The 13,604-nt window shown below is 41.6% G+C and overlaps 1 protein-coding gene across 1 annotated transcript in view; it reads left to right on the top strand.

Moving 5' to 3' along the window:
• cdc14ab (cell division cycle 14Ab) overlaps positions 1 to 11,922 on the top strand; it is a 24,365-nt gene extending 12,443 nt beyond the window's left edge. The window contains 9 exon segments of the mRNA XM_020609087.1: positions 831 to 936; positions 1,060 to 1,198; positions 1,992 to 2,157; positions 2,815 to 2,909; positions 3,761 to 3,808; positions 3,951 to 4,079; positions 6,207 to 6,436; positions 6,438 to 6,547; positions 9,355 to 11,922. Of these exon segments, the coding sequence (XP_020464743.1) occupies positions 831 to 936; positions 1,060 to 1,198; positions 1,992 to 2,157; positions 2,815 to 2,909; positions 3,761 to 3,808; positions 3,951 to 4,079; positions 6,207 to 6,436; positions 6,438 to 6,547; positions 9,355 to 9,384 (1,053 nt within the window). The 3' untranslated portion in view covers positions 9,385 to 11,922.
• The last annotated feature ends 1,682 nt before the right edge of the window (positions 11,923 to 13,604 follow it).

Below are 13,604 nucleotides of genomic sequence, written 5' to 3' on the forward strand. Positions count from 1 at the left end.
CGCCACCGGAGGAGGATAACCGCGGGGCCTCTGGGCCCCCGGTTATCGGTAGCTGGCTATCTAGCCAAGACTGTGAAGACTCTGACTAACATCTAACACGGTTACATGCACAACGTTAATTTCTACTAATGTTAGCTAACAGACGCTAACCTGTGTCTGCGTTTATCACTCTTCACATCCATAACATTTTCTGTGTTTTTACAAACGCCAGACAGTAAAGTAACACGAGTCTTTTTACTCACCTTTTCCTCTTCCATTAATGAAATTGCTTCTTTTCCTCGACCACGCAAAAATTCACTTAAATCCGACATTTTCTGGGCAGCACGTAGCTCCTCTCCAGCATGACTCAAAGGCACTCACTGAACTTGGATCCCTGCAGGTACCCATACTTCTGAGATTAAAGTCAGAATACTGAGAATAAAGTCAGAATACTGAGAATAAAGTCAGAATTTTTAAAAAAATTTATGCAGTGGCCCTAATACTCTTCCGTACTTTGCAGCAGTAATTTATTCAAACAAGTTTAAACCTGTGGTCGTCTCCCACATATGTTCATATCTCATTTGTTGACAACATCTGGATATGTAACTTGTATTTCCTCACCTCCAGATGTCCTGCTGCAGGATGACTACATCTACTCTGTTTCTTACTTGTATTTAAGGCAGCAGAAAACATTTTCCTTTGTGCCCGTTTTCTTTCCCAGCATGCACAACGCAGGAACACAGCACATCACGTGTCTTATTCACATCTGTAGTGTCAGTAAATATGCCTGGACACTTGCAGTGATGCAGTCTTTACTGATAGCTCCTGTTGTCCTGACAGATGACCTGTAGATGTCCGTGTATTCAGCAGGGAGCGGTGTGTATCCTCTGCCAGTGACTGGGCCCAAGGAAACACTGATGCTGCTCCCTGTACTGACTGTGTTAGTTAGTGTTAGTGGTATGATTTCTGATCTGCTGTGGATCTTTAGCTCTGCTCAGTGTTTCTGTCAGAGCATGACAACCAGACTCATACAACATGAGGAAACTGTCTAATACTAAATAACCTCTGTGTCTCTGGCAGCTGGCCTGGGCCGGACGGGCACTCTGATTGGCTGTTACCTCATGAAGCATTATCGCTTCACAGCAGGTGAGGCCATCTCCTGGATCAGGATCTGCAGACCGGGCTCTGTAATTGGACCACAGCAGAACTTTCTGGAAGAGTGAGTCTCTGCCTTAATGTGCTTGTACACTGACAGCAAAGGTTATTTATTCCATGTGCAGCAGATTTTGTCAGACAGGGATGGTTCTGAGAGCTTGGTCCACTTTAAGGTAGAATATTCTTTATTCATGTGGCCAGACGAGTCCATCTAATCTTTAAAATGATGTTCTCTGTTGAGTCTCTCACTACAGGCATCAGTAGACTAAAACACAGAACACACGTGATAATCCAGAGATGCTGCTGTAATAAACAGACATGGCTGACCACCTTAAACGTTTCATAGTCAATACAATGTGATATTTGTGGTGGAAGAACAAGTGTGTAATTTAACTGTGTCTGTCCAAGATGTTAAAGTCAGCCCTGGTGCTTCTTTGCAAGGGCAGAGAACAGCATCATTTATAGCTTCTTATCAGATATATTCTCCTTTAGAAGCAAAAATAAACAGCAGCTGTTTTGAATGAGCTGCTTTGTTTACAGCTTGTATTTCCACTGTCAAGCTCTTCTCCTTTCCCTTTCTGAATGGCCAAGACACCACCACCTGCTGGTAGGGGGAGTTATTTCTATCATGCGGGTGCAGAACGTAGCCGCTAGTTGGCCGTTGGCTGTCACTTTTTCAACCCGACTGGCCCAGACGAAGCCAACTTGAAACAGTTGCATGGCAGTGGAAACAAACGCAGAACCTGTGACGGGTGTTACTCGGCTCAGCACGTTTCAGTAGCTTCCTATGGTGGAAAAACTCCATGTGTGAGGGTAGGGTTAATGAATGTCCCCTGACTGTGCTTGTGTCTTAACAGGAAACAGGCGACACTGTGGTTGCTAGGTGACAGTGAGCGTTCCCAGAAGACCAAGCAAGAGGACAAGGCGGTGTCGCACCTCATCACCAGTATAGATGACCTCACATTAAACTCTGCCCACAACAGCAACATGTGCCGATCCTCAAGCTCTGACCAACCACATGAGGTCGAAACACACACACACACACATACATCCATACAGTATGCACACACATACAGTGTATATAGACAGTTAAACACACCTGGAGCCCACATCACCCAGGGTGTAGCTGCAGCTTCTGCTGGTCAGCTGGAGTTAGTGGTAGTTAATTAAACACAGGTTAACGAGCTCTGGTGAATCGTTGAGGAGACTGATATTATATTTGTGTGTTTGGTAAAGGTTTGAACTTTTATTGAAATAACAAAATGATCAGGTCCTGTCTAAACAGAAATTAAAAACAAAGTGTGAGCACTATGAACACAATAATAACAGTACAGTCTACATCTTACTATGTAAAGTGTCCTGAGATGACTTTTAATGTGATTTGGTGCTATACAAATAAAACTGATTTTAATTGATTTGAAGGTTTCGCTCTGAAACATGTTACATCTTGTTTTTGTAGAAGCCAAAAATGTTTGTCATTTTGACCAAATAGTGAACGTTGATTTTCTATGACACACAGAAACTATACGCAGCGTAACAGCATGGCACCATGATAAAACAACTTTATATAGCTTCTAGGGTTATGTAGCTGCACTCGTTCAGATTAGCTTTCTGAGCTTCTATCTGTTTCCCTGTGTTTGACTGTGAGCTGTCTCATGGTGCATTTGTTTCATCCATCAGGGTGAGGGAACAGACAGCGGTGTGACTCAGGGAGACAAATTGAGAGCCTTAAAGAGTCGCCGTCCTCCCCGCCCCGCCACCACCGGAGCCCTCAGGTACCAAAACCAGAACCAAACCAGAACCAACCAGACCAGTTGACTGTGTAGCTGAAGAGCTCAGAACTGTGGGAACTGTGTTAAGCTGCAGCAGGGGCACCTCTATAGTACTGGGATTGTACTGCTGACCCTCGGCTTGGCTCTCTGTTTTTGTTAAGTGTTGGTGCAGTGACCCGTTACTGGCCTGTGCTGAATTAGTTTGGGCTGCTGTTTTCTTTCATGGCTTACATATTTTAATTCTAGGTTCTATCATATACTTTGGTCCTCTTACTGATTCTCCCTCTCCTATTGATGTACTTTTGTGTATTTCTTATTTGTCTTTGCTTTACTCACACACCTACCTTCTGCTCTTTGTTGAAGTTAACAGTTAGTGCTTGTTTCTGTGGGGAATCTGATCTAGATTTTGTTTGATATGTTGGACTGATGTTTGAGCTGTAGAATGTAAATTTTGTTAACACAGAGAGAAAACACCTCGGCAGGGGAAAAACAGATGAATTAAGATCCATTGGGCGTTTGATACGCTTGCATATCTTTTTCTATATGAAGTGATTTGTCGCCAAGAAGGAGTAACGTGTGCTGACTAATTGGGCTCCTGACTCACTGCCTTCGAATAGCAGACTTAAGCCAGAGTTGCACTTTATTTGATGCTGAACATATTTTAGTTTCATTTGTAAACACGTCACTTTCTTGTCTCTACACTTTTCTTATTAACAGCTCCTCAGGAGAGTGCATAAGCTGCCGAATGGAGCCCAGAGGCAGAGTCTTGTGTTCGTCAAACTGACCTGTGACAGCAGAGCTTTAAAAAGCAATTTTTATCAGCTCTGATTGTAAAGTGACTCCTTTTGTTACAGAGTGGACGAGATGAAGATGCATAGCAGGTCATCGTCACAGCCGCTCAGGTACACCTCACACCTGCAGTCACACCTGTTTAAAGCACAGAGTAATAAGATGAAAATTAACAAATGCAATGACGTTTTTCACTTGTTTGACTGATCAGATATCAATGCATGTATTGATAGTGATTTCTGCGTTTGTGTTCAGGTTGTCGATGGGAGTCAGTCAGGGCCCCGCCTCGCCACTCAAGTCCTCCAGGTTCCCAGCATCCTCTGCTTCAGCTGCAGCCAAGAGGATCGGGAGAAGTCAGTCATCATCGGCGTCCAACATCAGAAGGTCAGTGTCTCAATCAGCTTCCTGTCTGTCTCGCCAAACATCCTGCCCAGCTCCCTCAACCCTTGCTACTAATTGGTTACTTTAAAACTGTATTCCAATACAGTTACAAATTACCTGCCAAAAACATATTCAATAATTTAATCCAACTATAATTTGATACTTGGATTGATTACTTTTGAATTACCTCAGCACCAAATATGCAGATAAAGACATGAGAAAAGAAATATCAGTAAGATAGCTTTGACTTCAGTGTGTTCTGTAAGACAGCAAAACAGTGGAACCTTAAGAAAATGGGCAAACCTGGAATTTTAATCACAAAACTGTGTCCTCTGCTTGGTGTATTTTTTTAAGAAAAACCTGCTTTTCCTTAATCTATAGAAGGGTTAGCATTAGGTCACAACAAAAGTGACCACATACTTATGACCACAGAGTACAGTTTACAAAGCACAAATAAAATCTGCTCCTTTTACAAGACAGATAGGAAATGCTTTGTTTTACTTTAATGCCTATATTAAGAGTACTCAAACTGTTTTTTAACATCAGAGTCCACCTACTGAAAAAAACAAGCACAATCAAATGAAAGAAAATTCAGGCAGTAGATTAAAGTACTAGACTACAGAACAGTATCTTTGACAAAGCAAAAATAAAATCTGCTCCTTTTACAAGGTGTAAACAGACAGTGCTTTGTTTAGTACATGGGTTAAGAACATAACAGATCAGATGGCTTATGAGTAGGTTCATTTATTGTTTGTCCAGCTATTGCTTTCCTTGTTTTGTCCATATAATTTGCATTTAGATTAATAGTCATAACATTAATTATGCACATTCAATTTAAATGTACTTTGTTAAAGCTGCCTTAAAGTGCCCATGGCTGCTCATTGTGCTTGTTTCCAGCCATTTAATGTTTAATCTTGGGTACCTCTAGCTCTAGCTTGGCACCCCTCATAACTCCAAATAGTCTATAATTTTTTCAGAATAATAAAGCCAAAGAGCCTCTCCCTTAAATGCGAGGATAGTTCGTGAACGCGCACAACTCCTACTGCCAGTGTTGTGTCGCAAGTGGACAGCACAACGATCTGCAGCGGCATTAATTAATGTGAATGTCACCTCCACAGATAGGTAAACAATGGTATATGTACTAATGAAAAGAGATGTGTAACACTCTAAACAAAGCAGGCAGAGGACTTTTCAGGTAGTGATGGCCTTGCGGCTGGGGCTACAGCAGCTGCACAAAGTTAACATGCTCTTTGTACTGCAGTTTATGGCGCTGTTGTAAATGGTGGAAAAGATTTGAGGAGTTTTTTTTTTTTTTGTTTTTTTCTTTTTACGAACCAGGGCTTCATCAGTAGTGTAGACCAGCGTTGTGTCTCCCATGTTGCAAGCAAACTTGTGAGCAAGAGCGTAGCAGTGCAGCGGGGAAGTGGGATTTCGCGGAGAGTGTTAGAGATGCAAACGAAAAAACAAGTTAGATAACACAACATCAGTATTGATATAAACAATATTGTCTCATCCTACACCTCATTTGAAATTCTACTGATATAACTTACAAATGCGATATATTGCCCAGCCCTATTGTAGTGTTCAAATTGTAATCCTGCTAATAATCCCAATTTTTACCAAATGTATCAGTAATCTGATTGTCTTTTTTCTCCATGACGTAAACGGAATAGCTACCTTTTTTTCTGTCCTAAACAAGTAATGCTGTTCCATGTGTTCCGTTACTCCCCAGGCCTCGTACTAATACACAAGGTGAATCCCAGTTTCCTTATTTTTACTGGTCCTTGCTCCTTGCTCAACCTGGAAGTTGTACTCGTCTGTCATTTGAAGGATGTCTCAAAGCTCTTATATCTGCTCTGAGGAGTGAGGAGGTCCCTGCATAAACATGTTCTCGATTCCTCTCTCCTATGTAGGCAGGAGGAAAAGATGCAAGTGAGGAAATGTGGATGATATTAGGGGAACTGGGATTCACCTTCATTCACCACATTCATCCCCTTTTGACCCAGACTTTGCCGGGTGGCTGACAGAGGAAAAAAAAATCCAATAATCACTGATAAATGTGTTTGTTGGGTCTTGTCCGTGTGTTGTGTGTGTCATGTTATTCATGTGTGCTGTGTTGTGCATCCTCAGCTCAGCCCTCGGCTCTCGATTGGCCAGCTCTCTCAGTGACCTGTATGCTGCACATGTGGAGGGTGACAGGAACACCCCCTACTCCTCTCTTCTTCCTCCCTCCTCCTCCTCTGTGTCCCTCAGCCCCTCTCCCTCCTCTTTGGCCCCACCCCCTGTGTCTCGCTATGGTAATGGGCCTCACAGCATGCAGCATGAGGTCAATAACAACAGCGGTCCATATGGCGGCTCTGGTGAAGAGCTGCGCCCGCCAGGGGCCTCAGGACTTCAGCCCCTACAGGGGCCTCGGAGGCTACAGTGCTATGACGGGCCCATCAGGACGCTTCCTGAGCCGCTCCATACCTGTAAGTCCTCTGACACAGCAGCAGCTCAGCCCCACCCCTCTCTGCTCATTGGTTCGCTTTGCTGTGACATCACCAGCACACTGGACACAGATGTTTATTTAAACAAAAACAGTGTCAAGGATTACACAGTAAAGTCATATGACTGGACTCGGTGACAGGCTGCTAGCCAGGCACTAGAGCATGGCAGTTAATTGCATTTTATTTGCCATTATGATTTTGGCTTTCAGCGGTTATGAAGACAAAATTATCGCGATAAAATGATTATTGTGCTGCACTCTGTTTCACAGTGATGCTTCATCGCACCCCTTCAGTGCTCTATAGTGCATTTTTTGCTCGCATCAAGTAAAGTGAGATGTATCACCCGAAGCCACAACATCTGAGCTTGTTACTGTACGCTCATTAAACCCTCAGTCGCTAAAAAGTCAGTAAGAGCAGTTTATCAAAACACCCTCTAAACAAGCACAAACTCACAGAGAAGTGCTACTTTCAGCTTTGCTCACAGTCTCATCCACTGCCAGTTTCTGTTAATGTAGCAAGCTTGTTAAGCTAATAGCTAATTGTTATGAGCAAGTTGGAATGAAAGCTGACTGTAGCCTTACGGTGAAAGTGATTCTTTAGGTTATGACAGGAAATACTGTTAACCTGAGGTAGTTTTATTTGTAAAACAAATGTAGAGTAATAAGTAATGTCCTCCGAACTGTCAGTCACATTTAGGTAGATAATTATTTTTTCAGTTATGTCTTATTTAAAGACTTGTTTTTCTTTGAAGTCCAGTAAATCCATGATGTTTCCAAAGTCAGCCAGTAATCATGTTAATTGTAATCTCAATATTGACCAAAATAATTGTCATCATTTTTGCCATAATCGTGCAGTCCTAACAGACACTGATGTGTCAGGTGTTTCCAGTGTGTTTCTGATGCTCTGCTTTCGGTCGTTAATGTTTCTGAATGTCAACACTTCTTCTGACTGATCACATGACCAGAAACAGTAACATGATCCACCATAACACTACACTGTGTTTAGTATAAAGATGCCTCACTCGTGTGACTCTACATTCATCTATTGAGCTCTGACTCCTAATCTTTGTACGATTCATACTCACAAATCTACTGTGTGTGTGTGTGCGGGGAGGTGAGGATCTGTCAGCGTCACTAACACCATAAAGCTGCTGCTGAGTTAAAGGAACCTAATGAAGCGGGGCATAGATAGACATGCAGCTTAGGGTGATTGATAACTCTAAACTGCCCATAGGAGTGAGTGTGAGTGTTTGTCTACATGTCAGCCCTGTGACAGACCGGCGACCTGTCCAGGGTGGACCCCGCCTCTCACCCAGTGTCAGCTAGGATTGGCTTTAGCCCCCCCATGACCCAATTCAGGAATAAGCGGTGTAGATAATGGATGGATGGAAGTGAAGTCAAGGTATGAAGTAACAGAAAATGAAAATATTCAAATTACAGATATTTCAAAATTGTACTTGAGTACAGTACATGAGTAAATGTACTTAGTTACTTTCTACCACTGTTTAGAAAAGATTAGAAAAAGTGTGATAAATTTGCGATTAATCGTAAATAAACTGAACAATCGTGATTAATTGCAATTAAATATTTTGATGGATTGACAGCACTGATTTACCGTAATTTCCAGACTATTGAGCGCACATGAATATAAGCCGCACCCACTTAATTGAAAATGAAAAAACACTTTGTACATAGCCGCAGTTGTCCACGTTGTAACATGAGATATTTCGACAGCCAGATCGATCGCCTTTAATTTGAAAGCGGCATCATATGCATTTTGTCGTGTGTTTTCCATGATGAGGGTGTGTGCATGAAGTGAAAAAAGTAGCGGCTTATAGTCCGGAAATTATGGTGTTTTTTTTTTTGTTTTTTTTAATATCCAACCCTACCCCACCAAAACACTTTAATAAGCTGCGCCACCTTGGCTACACTACTAATGTTGCTAGCAGTGTATTGCTACATTTCAACAGAGGTTTCAGAGGTTTTTAATAATCTGATATTTCACATCTGTCTTTTGGTGTTGCTAACATTTCTTGTGTGGGTTGTTCTCTCACTTGGGTCTGAGACCCGCCCACATGTCATTAATGATATGAGGCGTCCTTTCCTACAGTCCTTCATCTGAACTTATTTCTCACAAGGGGCTGTATCAGTTGATAAAAGGTAGGACTTTGCTCATGGCTCCTAGCAGCCTCCTCACTCAGAGCAGATATAATATAGAAGAATTGGAAGGTCCTCGGTCGACTGGAACAACCTTGGGAGACACCCTTTGTTCTCCATATGAGAATCGTTGCTTATTGTGCAGTTTTTCCTCTGGTCAACAGAGGTCAGCATAGCTGGGGTCAAAGTTTAACCACTACAAACTTTGAGCACAACCCCTGCTCCACGTGGCATCTGCCTGAGCCATCAGCGCACATACATGGTGACAAGGGGGCATGTGATAAGCTGTACTTCTTGTCTGTCTCTGAACCTCAGCTTGTACACTCTGGTCTTAAACACAGGTTTATGCACAGAGGGCTTTTCCTCTCTCAGCAGGTGGATGTGAAGCATCCTGACAGTGTTAAACTCTCAAACATCAAGTCAAAGAACAGTGAACATGTTTGAGTGGAGGGTACTGTGCATCCTGATATAAAGGATCACTTTGTAGTTGGAGCAGCAAGTTGTCTGCATTAGTTTTTGTGTTCACAGACTGAGGCGGACAGTGAACTTTAACTTGTAACATCTTCAGGATGCTCTTTTAACACTCAGAAAACAATAGGACCAGATCTGACACTTTGATGCTTTGTCTTCCAGTCTCTTCAGGCTGAGTACATCCAGTACTAAAACTGCAGACCTGGCCTGAGGACACATTACCCACAGCCCCTCCTGATTACCTAGAGTCCCTCCGGTGTTTAGCAGGAAGCTAATAACCCAGCAGGAGTTCACTTCTATCTGGGCTGAAGAGACTGATTCTGCTGTGAGGCGGTAACAGCTGCTCTCTGTTCATACATATGTAAATTAGCTGTATGTTAATGAGCTCTGTGTAAATATGATGTAATCTACATGTGTGTGTTTGGCTAAAGAAAATTTATTTAGATAAAGACACATTTTATATTTTTTATTTGTGACATAAGAATCATATTTTTGTTTCAACAATAATAATGTAGTTTTTTTTATAAACTGAAGGATTAGCTGACAGTGCTCCCTTGTCATGGTTACAGTATTTGCTTCCTGTTTCTGATCAGTTACCCATGTGACTTGAGTTTCCTCAGATTTAGTCTGAAGGAGATGGATTTTATTCTTGTATAATTAAAAGCAATAATCATGATAGAAGAAGAAGGGACCTAAAAACAAAGCACTGATGACAAACTCAGGGGATTATAGTGAGAGAGAGAGAGAGATTAAGTCTTAGACATTTTCAGTTTGGTCTCGATCAGTTTAGTTTTTGTGAAGTCATGACAAAAACATCTACATGTCTCTGGCAGATCAATACATGTACAGCTGAAATGATTAATCGATGAATCTGATCAACAAAAAAAATTAACCTCCAACAATTGTAATAATTAATTTCTATGTTTAGCTCAGAAACGTGTTTTATTTTCACGTGATTTGGATCAAACATGTCTGAAAGTCAAAGTGAGGTGGGTCCTGTAATCTTGGAACAAGCCACTGAGAGACATCTTTAAGTTTCACATCTGAAGACAAAACACTAGGGCTGCCTCCTGAAAGTTAAGTAGTCGAATCATTAGTTAAGAGACTTGTCAGCCAGTGTGCATTACAATAGAAAGCAGCCCCAGCCGGTAGTTTGTCACCTTCTTCTCCTCATTCTGATGTGCCAGCAAAGGCGTTAACGCATTTGTAAACAGACTCGCTGTGCATTGATACAAGTTCTGGCATATAGGGCCTATCTGCATGGATGTAGCTAACACTATTTGCTTGGTTTGCATTTAGGAGCCAATAAGTTTAACTGAAAATCAGTTTTGTTTTGTTTTTTTCTGGGTGCTTGGTGCGTGGCATTTTGGATCTGGTTCTAATTTGGAACAAAGTTTCTGTTTCCAACCCTAATGAAATTACACAAACAATGTGAATAATGTAACATTCACACAAATCATGTCAGATTTCAGTTAGCAGCACAGGTACTGCAAGGCAGCCTACACACTGACAGGAAGTAGTTTAGGCCTGCTCTCACTGTGTGATGAGGAAGGTGGACGTTTATCGGTGACAATGTTTTCAGTAAGCTGCAGGTTGTAAGAGCAAACAGTGAGACATCTGCCAGAGACATGGAGGATTTTGAATCCACCTGATCCACCACAAACTGAAGCAATCTGGTGACAGTGTTCTTCCTGTTTAAGGGGACACGGTGACCTTTGATCTCCGGAGTTGGCCTGTCTGAGCTGCTACTGAGCAGCTGGTCTGTAGACAAACTTTTCTCTCAGGCTGGAGGCTGGATTTGATCAAGCACAATATTATTAATGTTCTTGTGGGACAGTCGAAGTGAATCTGACAAGATTCTGATGAAACAATGACGTTTACATAATTCAAGGACAAATTGTGGTGCTGTAAACACAACAGGACTCAGATCCTGCTCTGATCAGATTCAGCTTAGCATTTGTCATAAACCAGCAGTGAGCTGTGTCAGTAAATATAATGTGTAGTCTCAGAGCCCATGGTATGTTTGCAGACCACTAAAGGGATTTTTGTGTGTCAAATGTTAAAATAGGCTGACATTTCAGGAAGTCCTCTTGTTTTAAGCCCAGAATGGCATGTTGTTGTTGACATAAACGTCTTTGAGTGTCCTGACAGCCTGAGCACAGCAACACTCAGGTTAATAAAAGCTGTGTCTGTTTCTGGCTTTAAAGGCCTGACATTCAGTAAAACTGACCCAGACACAGTTCTGTTTGTTCCACTTTGAGCACATGTTCACTTGTGAACACTCTGAGTACAGTCCATGTTGTATTCAAATGTGTGCACAGGCCTCGACATACATAATTCTTATGTGGACTTCCCCAGCTTCCAGTATTTGTGCTAAGCTAGGCTAAACACATGGACACACAGACAGCAGGGAACATGAGGATTTACTGAAATGTAAAGTTTAATACAAAAATGTTTTTATGTCTTAAAATAAGACACTGGCTGAATATTTGCCCAATGATTGGCTGTCATTAGATCAGCTGATCAGAGCTCTTATTGGTTGAAACCAGATGATCGATGTTAAAAGTTTTTGTTGTTTTTCAGATGAAGGGTATTTCTTAATCAGAAAATATTTTGAATGTTTGAGTCTTCTACCTCCAATGTCTTCATGAGTTCTGTATGTGAGACGGACATGAAAAGAAGTTTTATTTATTGTCATTGTAACATGTACAATGAAATTATGTTTGGAGCCGAGGGGTGCACAGGTGCTGCCCCCGCGGGCAACGGGGGGGGGGTTCAGTGTCTTGCCCAAGGACACTTCAACATGTGGACTGCAGCACCAAGATTTGAACCTTCAACCTTCCAGTTGGGAGATGACTGCTTTACCCACCGCACCACTGTCGCCTCCCCGAAGGGTTTTTGTGTAGCATATGTGTTGCAGACTTAAGAGCATTTAACATGTATCCTTTCAAAATAAAAGCTCCTGGAACTAACTAACACTCAAATCATACCACAAATATTTGTTCGTTCTTCTCAGTCACAGGACCACAGGTGTAACATAGTTTGAAAATGTCATTAACCATAACGCCGAGTTCTCTCCGGCTTAAGTCCCTGAAGTGCCTCACACACTTCAACACTCCTGCTTGACTGTTTGAAGGAGATTTTCTGATGTCTCAGCATCAGGGGAGTTTTTATAGTCTATATTAAAATCGTCCAAAGAACTCAAGTTTGAAAAGGATGTGGCTTTCTTCCTTAATGACATGTAAGCAGCTAGCTAACTTGCATGTTGGCATCATTAGCAAGCTAATGAGCATGTGAGCAGAGTAGAACGCGAGCAAGCGGTGAGCAGCAGTGGAGGGATTTGGGGCAGAATGCAAAATGGCTTTTTTAAAAAGGGGCAGAGTATTGCCCTGTATCCCACTCCAATTTTGCTCTGGTACAGCTCATACCACAAGCCTGAAGCATGCCCAAGACCAACCCAGAATGTGCTTGTCTTGCACAGTCATCTAACTCTTTTCAGTCAAAATTTGGCTGTTGTGAGGTCAATAATGGGGTTCCTAAAGTACTTTAAAAAGGAAACTGAAAAGGTCATACAGGTGTACTGTGTATTTTTATTTAATTAGGCCCATTGATTTTTTTTGAATATTTACATATGAATTTGTGTGTGATAATTGTTGTTACAGGGGCCTAACTAATAAATAAATACATGGAACAAGTGAACAGCTCATCACTCCACTCTGCTCATATACTCAGAAAAACTAATATTTCTGCCGGTCTGGGGGACACGGGGCTTCGACAGCACCTTTCCACATTAAGGCAAGTTTTGGAACAGATTCTTGAACAAAAATATTTGGAAACGGTTACGTACTATAGCTTTAAGATAGCCTACATTTTCGGTGGTACCTTCCATAAATAGGCCTTGATACACATAAAATTGCTTTTGAGCACAGCTTCTCCCCATTCAAGCATTCTATGGAATAATCTGGATTTTACATACAAGAATAAGACCTTTTTTTGGAGTGGTATGATATTTGCCATTTAATTTGTGAGCAAAAAGGGGAATTAGCTAGCCACTAAGAGTTTATTCAATTAAATGAATGACATTTTCTCAGTCTTAGCACTCCAAAGTGTTTAAACATATATCCCCCTAAATTACAGTCTCTCTTACAGCATCATTATCATATGAACCTTTCCTACGAGTAATTCCTAGTTTGATATTTGGTGGAAAAGATCTTGAGGGGTGTTGCTGTAAAATATATTTCTTACCATAAATTCGATATAAATAAAATCCAATTAATTACCATGAAAAATATGTTTGTGTAAAGGCGTTAAATTGGTTAAAATAAAATAAAGTGAATTAAATGAAAAACTCGTGTAAGCCTCCACTGACCGGTGGGTGGCGATGGGTGGTCCAGAGTGGATTAAGAAGGGGG

The sequence above is a fragment of the Monopterus albus genome, unplaced genomic scaffold, assembly GCF_001952655.1.
Source record: "Monopterus albus unplaced genomic scaffold, M_albus_1.0 scaffold98.1, whole genome shotgun sequence".
NCBI lineage: Eukaryota > Metazoa > Chordata > Actinopteri > Synbranchiformes > Synbranchidae > Monopterus > Monopterus albus.